This window comes from Centrocercus urophasianus, unplaced genomic scaffold (genome assembly GCF_019232065.1).
Source record: "Centrocercus urophasianus isolate 14NV4802_14NV808 unplaced genomic scaffold, USGS_Curo_1.0 seq_34, whole genome shotgun sequence".
NCBI classification, from domain to species: Eukaryota; Metazoa; Chordata; class Aves; order Galliformes; family Phasianidae; genus Centrocercus; species Centrocercus urophasianus.
This window is the reverse complement of record NW_024884911.1, coordinates 1,932,517-1,942,028: the sequence shown is the minus strand read 5'-3', so window position 1 is coordinate 1,942,028 and position 9,512 is coordinate 1,932,517. Positions and strand designations below refer to the sequence as shown.

Sequence of the window (9,512 nt, the reverse complement as noted above, 5' to 3'; positions counted from 1 at the left end):
TCTGCTATAAGTCAGCGCTGTGGCTGCCCCAGGCTCAGCACTGAGAGCCATCACCATGTGCTATGGGACCTGATGGCTGTTCACCTGTAATCAGCTAATGAGCAAAAGCTCGCAGGGAGCTTCTGTGCTATTGCAGCCAGGCTGAACCCTAAAGGGAAAGATAAGCCTGTGAGCACATGCAGCAATGAGCTACATCCAGAAAGTGAGCAGACATGGAAAGGAAAAGCTGGATAAGTAAGAAAAGGATGGTCTGCAAAGGGCGGTGGTGACGGGAGAGAGATGTGATGGCATGGGGAGAAGGAGAGGATGAAGTGCTGGAGCGGGATGGCAGGAGAGGCACGATGGTGTGGCACAGCGCTAGGGAATCACAAGACCACAGCCGGGCTCAGGGGGCCTTAACATCGCCCTGCCGTGAGCACGGTCTCCAAGCACTCGGATCGGGCTGCCCGGGATCCCACCTGCAGGCTGCTACAGGTAGCGAGGGAACCGGGGCCCGAGTTAACCTTACGGCGAGGAAAAGCCGACGGCGCTCCGGGGTGCCGCTGCGGTTTGGCAGCGGGCGGCGGGAGGGCGGGGGGCGTGGGGGCCCGGTGTGCGAGGGGCCTGGACCCTCCGGGGGCGGGGGGGGGGGGGGGGCGGCGCCGGGGGTGGAGCCGGGCGGCGGCGGCGGCGGCGGGCTGGGGCGGCTCAGTGCGCCCGGCGCCGCTCGCGTCTCCCCGCTTCGCCTCGCCTCGCTTCGCCGCGGTTCTCCCGCGCCCGGCCCGGCATGGCCGCTCCGCCGCGCCGCCGCTCCGCGTCTCCGGCTCCGCTGCCGCCGGTTCCTCCGGCGCTGCTGGTGCTGGCGGTGCTGCTGGGCGGCGGGCCCGGCGCGGCGGCGGTGGCGGCGGCGGCGGCGTCGCGGGAACCCCCCGGTCCGTGCCGCGTGAAGACGGTCACCGTGTCCACGCTGCCGGTGCTCCGCGAAAACGACATCAGCTGGAGCGGAGCCCCGCCGCCCGCCGCCGCCGATTCCCGTCTGCTGCTCTTCGTCCGCAGCGAGCTGCCCGGCCGCGTCGCCGTGCAGGACGATCTGGACAACACCGAGCTGCCCTTCTTCACCCTCGGTAAGCGGCGGCCGCTCCCGGCCCGGCTCTGCCCGCAGCGCCCGCAGCCCGCAACGGCACCCGGCGTTCCTTCGCGGCTTTCCGCTCTCTCTGTTCTTGCAGAAATATCGCTGTTATTTTCTATGGGGAGGGATTTCAGCGGGGCCTGAGCGCTGCCCGTGCTCACCCTGCGAGTCAGCGCTCCCTGCCCAGCTCCGGGCTCAGCCCCGGGGGAGGCACCGCGGCGCCGGGATCTCTTCTCGGCAGCCCGCATTTCCGAATGCTTCGTCTCGGTGCTCTTCAGCTCGTTCTTGCTTCGTGCCCAACTCCCTTGGTGGGCTCTGTTGCGGAACGTCTGCCGACTTTCTCCCTGTTTCAGCCTTTGTGGGGAGGGGGATTGCGCTGCAGATAGCCGTATGGCCGTGCTTGGGTTTCGGTGCGCGGGGTCGGGGTGCCCCGGCTTCGTTCGGTCCCTTTCAGCCCTTTGTGTGCCGTAAGCAGCGCCGCTCAGCCCGAGCGAGCTGTTCAGAATTCTGCGTGGAGTGCTGGCTGTGCGCTGTGCCAGAGCGCCGACGGCTTCTGCTGATCTCTTTAGCCACCGGCTTTCTTGCTTTTTGGTGTCTGTACATAAGGTAATCCCTGCTGAACTTTGTGTCTGAGCTGCCGCTCGGCACAGCTGGGCTGCGTGCAGTGGGTGCCCACAGCTGCTCTGTGTGGGCACTGAGCACCGCGTCCCCTCGTGCAGTGACCGCTGCCCTCCAGGTGCAATGGGAGATCAGCCGGCTGTGCCTCCCGCTCCCTCCTTCCCCCCTCCTGTGAAGCCTCATAGCAAATCCCTGCAATAAATGAGTTGGTGACACTTCTCAAACTGAGCCTCTTCCATCCTGCCTTTGCCATGTGCCTCCCTTCAACGCAACTGCCGAAATCCCCCACAGCCCAGCTGCTCTATTTCAAGTAATAGAAGTGGGAACCCAGGGCTGGATGCAGTAGGAATGACGTTTGCCTTACAGTGATTAAAAGTAACAACAAGTTTTGTGGTTCACTGCCTTGAATTTCCCGATTAGAGCATGGTTTCTTCAGGGACTGAGGGTGAATTGGGCACTGATCTAAATATATCAGAAGGCAGAGAAACCCCTCTGTGTGCAGTGTAGGTTACAGCTCAAGTTGGAGGAGAGAAATGTGTCTTGATAGATCGGAGACGTGATCTTGTCTTGCAAATCCTATTGCTGTGACTGACTGCTAGTAGAGAGACCACAGCTTGGTCTGAGAAATCCCTTCTTCTTGCCCGGGGTGTTGGTTATGTGTGTTCTCTGAAATACAAGGCGTGTTTCTTGCAAAGCTGTGTTTCTGTTGCTGTCACTTTGCGGATGTGAGACCCCGGCTGTGCAGGTGTAGTGCAGCTAAATGGGGCAGTGGGGTGGCTGGGGTAGGCCTGAGAGCACTCGGTGGGATGCCATCCTGAGAAGGGAAAGCCCTCATCCTTCCCCCACAATCTGTCTTGTGGATTGTGGTGGATGCTCTGATATCTCAAATCTGTTGTGTTTCTTCCCATTCCTGGAGTGGCAACTGAGGCTCACGCTTAGCTGTGCTATGGGTCAGTGCTTTGCTGTTCGGCTGCTGGCAGTGAAGTTTTGTGCTTGTTTCCTGCTGCTCCGTCTCCAACTAAACTGAGCAGTGGTTGGGGACTGACTGGAGAGCTGCTGCTGCCTCAAAGTGGGCTCTTGGAGGTGAGAATTGTGCTGCTGGTGGGAGATCAGTGCAATTGCTAAGCTGGGATTGCTTTAAATACTTCCCTGTGCCAAATTCTTTGGTTGTCCCTATTGATGGTAAATTTCTGACATTTGTGTGTGTGTTGCTGGATGTGTTTGCTGGGTGTCTAGGCTGGAACAGAGGGAGATGTGTAAGGGCTGAAGTCCCACTGCTTTCCAGCATGACAGAGGCTCCTCAGTGCCTCTGAGACCAGGCATGAGCACGGGCTGCTGGCAGCTCAGTGGGTGAGGCTGTGGTAAGGAGCTCTCTTAAAACCCGTGCCCGGTGCTGGCATTGTGGTTTCCGAAGAAGTGAAATTATTTGGAATAAAGATGTGATCCTGTCCGTGTGCAGCATGGCGGCTGCTGGGCACTGCCCTCGCTGTCCCTGCCGAGTGCTGCTGCCACACACTGCCCTGCTCTATCCCGGGGCCAAAGCTCTTTCAGGCATTAAAGCATTGCCCTGACATGGGTATGGGTTGGTTTGAGTGCTGTAGCTGCAGGAGGTGACCTGTCCTTGGGTCCTGAGCCCCGCCGTGCTGCTGGAGGATGGGGGTCTGCAGCTGGAGCCTCATCTGCAGCAGTGCAAAACTTCTGCTGGACTTGCAGGCAGATGGGTGGAGGGAATGGCTGCTTGGAGCTGGTGGGTGCTGCAAAGCACAGCCAGGAGCCCTGCTGGGTGGGAGGTGGCTCTGTGCTGTTAAGGGGTGGTGGGGGCCCGGTGTGGCCCCAAACTTTGTTCCCTCCTCGCAGTGCTCCTGGCTGTGGCAGCAGTGCCTGCAGGCAGCACTTGGGGCCTTTCTCTCCACGTCTGAGCCATGTGTTCCCTCTGTGGATGCACAAAGGATGGTTCTCCCTTTTCCCCATGCTTGTATTACTTGAAAATCGCACAGCAAAGCACGGTGATGGCAGGAGATGACAAATGTAACTTCGCCAGCAGCGCATTATGAATTGCTGCGCATCCCCTTTCCTGAAACAGCCTCCTGCCCTTTCCTTAACCTTGGGTACAACCAATGCTTTGCGGCATTATTTTTTTTTTTCCCCCCCCACCTCTCATTCCTCTGGTGTTACACTGCGAATGGCGCAGTGTGCCATTGACTTTGTTCCTGCACGACGAGGCTGTGAGGTGTGTGCTGTGCTGCAGTCCGTGCCGTGCACCACGCGATAGCAGCACTCTGCCTGAAGTGCAATTTGGGAGCGGAGCAGTTCGCTTCCGCGCCTCATTTGGATGAGCTCAATGTGCACACGGATATAGAGGGAGGAAGAGGCAAGCAGACAGGCAGACGTTTGCTGCTCTTAGCCGATTGTGGCTTACATAGGGATGGTTTACTTACATGGCTTTGGTGGTGCAGCATGCTCCGCGTGCAGTGCTGGGGCTGTCAGAGTGGTGCTGTGTATCACCTGCATCCATCCCAGTGCAGGTATCTCCGTCCTGGAGCCATGCAGCTCCTCCAGCACTTCTCTTTTTTTTCCTCTGAACTTTTCTCGAAGCCATTTTGGAACTTCTCTTTTTCTCCGGGATAAGAATGCATTAGAATAATGGAAAGCACTTAGTTCCCTGCAGATTGTTTGAATTTACTGTTTTTTTGGTTTTTTTTTTTTCTCCTTCTTTTTTCTTTTGAGCAGACGTGAGCAGGGTTTTGCTGCTCTTTGCTTTTGTCAACAGCTGTGGGTTTTGTGGAGCAGGTGGGGAGACTGAGGGCTGCCTGGAACCCTGCTGGGGATGGAGCTTTTTGGTGCTGCTTTAAAGGAGGGCAGGTCCTCCAGGTGCACAGCCTGCTGGGCAGAGGTGTAGTCAATTAAGTTCTATTTTTTATTTCTTTTATATTGCAGTACCTGAGGTTTAGGTCAGATCTGCATGGATGGGGACAACCTGGGGAGGGCAGTGGCACTGCAGTGCTACTGAATGCTGCAGTTGCATTTATCCCTGTGAGCCCTGGGAGGGGGATTCTGGGCTCAAGGTCCCTCCACAGTGGATGCAGGGGAGCGAGCCCTATAGCACCCAGAGGGCTGTGGGCATGGAGGTGTTCCTTGGGGTGGGTGAGCCCTGAGATGAGTGCTGACCCCAAAGCGGAGTCAGACGTGGCACATCCAGCACGGTCAGGTGGGCTTGCATGGATTTGGTTTTGTCTCCAGGAGAGAAATTCCCAGCTCAAACTGGAATCTGTAGCTGTACTGGAAGCTGTACTCGGGGAATTGCTGCTTTCCAAGAGTACCCATGTTGACCAGCTAGTGGCAACAGAAGATTAACTATAGCAAAGCAGGCAGCGCTGCGCGGCGGGGCTGGCGGCTGGAAGGCTGTGCTGGGATCCCCTGCTCCCCACGGCAGCAGTGGGGTTTGGGATGTCGGTGTGCCAGGAGTGAGCTTTGTTACTGCAGGGAGAAATGTGCTTTTCTCCGGGAGGTTTCTCTGTGCACACACTGGGGCTGGGATGGGGGGGTGAGTGTCCTCCAGGGCTGCCTGTGCTCAGCGCGGGAGGGAACTGCCTCCAAAATGCGCTACCTGTGCCTTTCTAAGCCCTGGGTATGGCTGTGAAGCTGGGATGGCTGGCCAACAAGCCTCGGGGCTGCCGTAGTGATGGGGTGCTGCTACTGGAACCCCCTGAGCTGATGGGCTGTGCTGGTGCCAGGGAAAGGAACGCAGGCACAGGTCTGTGTGAGCCAGGATGGGGACAGATTGATGTCACCTGTGGGAGCAGTGAGGGGCTGATCTCATGCTGCTGGCACATATGTTAGCAGTCACAGGTGGCTGGAGAAGCACCTCCCAGCGCAGCAAAATGCCTGGTGGAGCATGGGGGCAGATGGGCTGGAGGGAAAAGGGGAGGAAATAGAAATGCTTTGGTTGAAGCCTTTCATTGACAATGCTGTCCCCATGGTGCAGCTCGTTTTGGGAATTTCCCTCCTGCATTGGGCAGTGGGAGACCTCGACCAGCCCTCCTTGCTGTGCCGGCATCGGGCGGGGATCTGCCTGTGTGCAACCAGCTGAAAAAGTGGTGCCACTTAAAAGAATTGAATGCTCGTGCTGCTGCTCGGGTCCCGGCTAATTTGGTTAAGGTTTCCAGTGTCCAGACAGTATGGAGACACTTAATGGTATTGAAGAAGCAGAGTGGTATGCGGAGGGGGTGAGCAGCAGTCGCGGCTTCCTGCGTCTGCACTGCTGGGCAGAGCTTTCTGGCAAGGAGATGGGGCAGATAGGGGCTGGCAGGGAGGGAGGCACACGTACTTGGGGGAGACACGAGTCCCTCTGTTTCTCATTACCAGCTCCCTGCCAGTCTTGCACCCCTCCCTCCGTGCCTCCAGCTCCGCTGTCTCCGTGCAAGACAAAGTCTGCGTGAAACCAGACTGGCTTTGAAAGCAGCACAGAAAGGGGAGAAATTTTCCATTAGCAGCATCAGCAGTAAAAGAGATTTCTCAGTCACCTGGTAACTGCTGTGTTTAGGAAGCTTATGGTGCTGATGGGGCTGCTCCTAGGCATGTTCAAAGCAGCTGTCCTGTAGGGATGGGGAGCAGAGGTTTTGGGATCTGGGACCTTTCTTTCTGTGATGTTGGTGGGATGTGCCTGTGGGGAGGTGCTGTGCTTGCAAAGACCTTAAAGTAAACTTAGTGTGGCAACTGACCCTCCCCAAAGCAAATGGCAGACGAATAAGCAGTGGGTCCAGGGATTCCAGCGGTGGATCTGGTGCTGACCTGCAGAACCACCACCTCTCCACACTCATTCTCTTCAGTTGTGTCCCATTTGGGCTCGAGGCTGGGGATGCCTGGCTGTGACTGTAGCAGCTCCCTATGGTGTGGGATGGGGAGATGCAGGAGGCTGGCAGTTTCCAAGGAGGAGAAGTGAAGAAGTCAGCTGTACTGCTGTCTTTGAGGCTTTGGGTCACATTCTTTTTCCCTTATGTCTTGGTGGGACAGGCTGGGCTGAGGCTGCAGTGCCTGCTTCAGTCATAGTTCTTTCTTGTCTCCTGTAACTCTCTGCTGTGTAAATTGGAGGAGTTTAAGCTCCTTCCTGCCAAGCTTGCAGTCTGGGGGGTTTCTCCCCGGGTTTCTCTGCAGCACTTTTGCTGGTGTCACTATGCAGTGGAGCTCTGTGTCTCCCCAAGGCATGGGAGAGAGATGGAGTGCTCTGGGAGGAGGTGCCCATGGATGAGGTTGGGAAGGCGATGCAGAGAGTGGTGGGTTGGTGTGCATTCCCCTCCCTCATCCATCCAAACTGGGCAGATCAGGCTCCAGCTACACCCACAGACTCATTTATAGGTGTCAATTCATTCTCATCTCCCAAAGGGCTCCCTGGTCCTGACCTGCAGTGGGCTTTGGGCTATGAGGCTCTGAAGCTGAAGAGGAGGGATGCTGCAGAGGAGCTGCTCGCAGCATTTTGGGGACCTGACAGGAGCATTTGGCAGGGAGACAGCATGAGGGCTGCGAGGTGGGTGGCATCGGTCTCATCTGCACAAGCAGCCCTCTGGGTGCTGCATCCCCATCCCTGGTGATGCCGAGGTGGTCACACACAGCCCCTGGGCTCTGGCTGAACTTTGTGTTCCGGCAATAAAGCTGAGCTGGGAGCTGTGTGCTGTAACAAAACCCACAGATGTAACACACTCCTCTTGCAGCACACCTTTCATCTCTAGGAGTTCCAGAGGAGCTTTGCAGATGTGCTGTGCTGCAGGTGATGGAATGCCATTGGTGATGGCTACGAATGCTCCCTGCCTCACCCCGGGAGCTGTGTGGGTCTGGTCTCAGCTCAGTGCTACGCTCTGCTTGTTTTTCCCTGAGTTTCCTGGGAGTCAAAGGAGAGCGGTGCAGCTGTTTGTTATGCAAAAGCAGTGAAGAAATATTCTTCCTGGGGGCAGTAGGAGTGGGTGGGGATTAATTTTTTGCACGGCTTCAACAGCTTTGGATGTCGGCAGCAGAAGAGTTCACAGGGGAACGTGCCCTCCGTGCGGCCCCAGGAAGGTGGGAGTGCTGAGAAATGGCTCCTGGCCATAAGGGCAGAGTTCAGCTGTGGGGCTGCTTTGGGGGCAGCACTGGGGGCTGAGACCACATCTTGTCACCCTGCATCTCCTTCCAAGGTGACACCTGCTCCTGGTATCCCCGGAACTGCAGTGGTGGGTGTTTAAATCTCTGTTGTTGGTGGCAGCGCCCAAAAATCCACACTGCAAGTGGGAGAAATGGCACTAAAAGAAGCCGTCATCAGAGGCATATGCTTGAAAAGCTGAAGTTAGCTCAAATCTATTTCGGTTTGGAGTGGTGCTCACTTAGCCTGCATTGTTTAGCAGCTAGTTTATGGGATGCATTTTCCCATCCTGTGTCGCTCCTCCAATGTATGCTGTAAAACTGTAAAATCCGAACTTGCCTTCTCTCGTACCCATTAAGGGCATCCTGGTGCACGGGAGATGGAGGATGTGTGGTGTGCAGCACGGAGGGAGGTCTGGGCCGCTGCCTGTAGGGGCTGCTCACAGCCAGCGTGGGGGATTGCTGCACGGCAGCTTGCACCGTCCTGGGCTTTGCTCTGCTCTTGCAGCAGCTGGCCGTGCTACCGAACAGCAGGCTGTGCCTTAAGCACACTGTGTGCTGTGCCGCGTGGGAATGGGGCTGAGAATCACAGTGATCAGATCATCAGGGCAGAGTTTGGGCTTTGCTGAGTTAGGGTGTGGGGATACCCGTGGCATCCCAAAATTGAATGCTCTACCCAGAATGTGTGTGCCTGGGGAGATGGTCTCTGCTGCTCAGGCTTGCTTTGCAGGTTGTTGTAAACCTGCCCCTCCTGAGGGGTTTTACAGCATGTTTCAATGAGCCACTGAAAGGTAAAACAGGGAAAAAATCCTGTTTGCAGCACTGCTCCCAGCTGGGCAGCCTGAGGCAAGGTGGGGATGCAGGGTGCTTTGGGGGATGCTGCAGGAAAGCTGTGCTTGGTGAGAGCCCTCCCTCTGTAGAGCAACCCTTTGGTGTTCCTCCGCTGCCCCTGCTCTGCTGGTGGGGACCTACGTTTGGCTCTTGAAGTTCTTTGACATGTTGCTGCGCAGCCTTGGTGCGTGTGCTGTGAGTGATTTTAAACTCATTTTTCAGCAGACCTTGGTTTGCAGAGCTTCCCCTTCCTGCAGCAGTAATGGTGCACATCTGCAGCAGCTCCGTCGTCGCCTCCCTGCAGGGTGCTGTCCCACATTGCTGTGTCCTACGTGGAGCTGGCATGGGGCAGCAGCTCCTCACCCCAGAGGGTGGCTGGGAAGTGAAGAAGTCCGTGCCCTGGCTGCGGCTCAAGTTGCAAACCTAGCCTGTTAACGTGGGATTGCAGTTATCACTGCTTGTTCTGATCGCCTCTCTGTAAAACGGTTCTGAAGGCACCTGAGGGCAAAGCAGGAGGTGTTGATATTCTTCTTTTGCTGTTGTTGGGTGAGGGAAGGCTTGGATGGAAGAAAAGCTTTGCTGTTTGTAATGGTGCTTCTCACCTTGTCTGTAGCAGCTGGAGGGCATGGGTGCTGGGGAATGAGCTGCAGCTTCCCTGGGACGGCTGGGAGTGTGTTGCTGAGCCTGCTCTACTTCTTGCAAATCCATCCTGATACCTGCAGGGTCAGGGAGCTGCTCAGGGACCAGCGTCTGTAGCCAAGGGAAGGATTGCAGCAGGAGCACGGTCCACTGGGGCCACCAGGTCCATTCTGTGCAGCTCTCAGGAGTTTGCTGCCTTTGGATG

General features: G+C 56.8%; 1 protein-coding gene across 1 annotated transcript in view; it reads left to right on the top strand.

The window, feature by feature from the left end:
• Positions 1 to 766: 766 nt before the first annotated feature.
• The window catches only part of ASTN2 (astrotactin 2), a 257,225-nt gene continuing 248,479 nt past the window's right edge, over positions 767 to 9,512 (top strand). The window contains exon 1 of the mRNA XM_042830923.1: positions 767 to 1,103. Coding sequence (XP_042686857.1) covers positions 767 to 1,103 — 337 coding nt within the window. The remainder of the gene's footprint in view (positions 1,104 to 9,512) is intronic.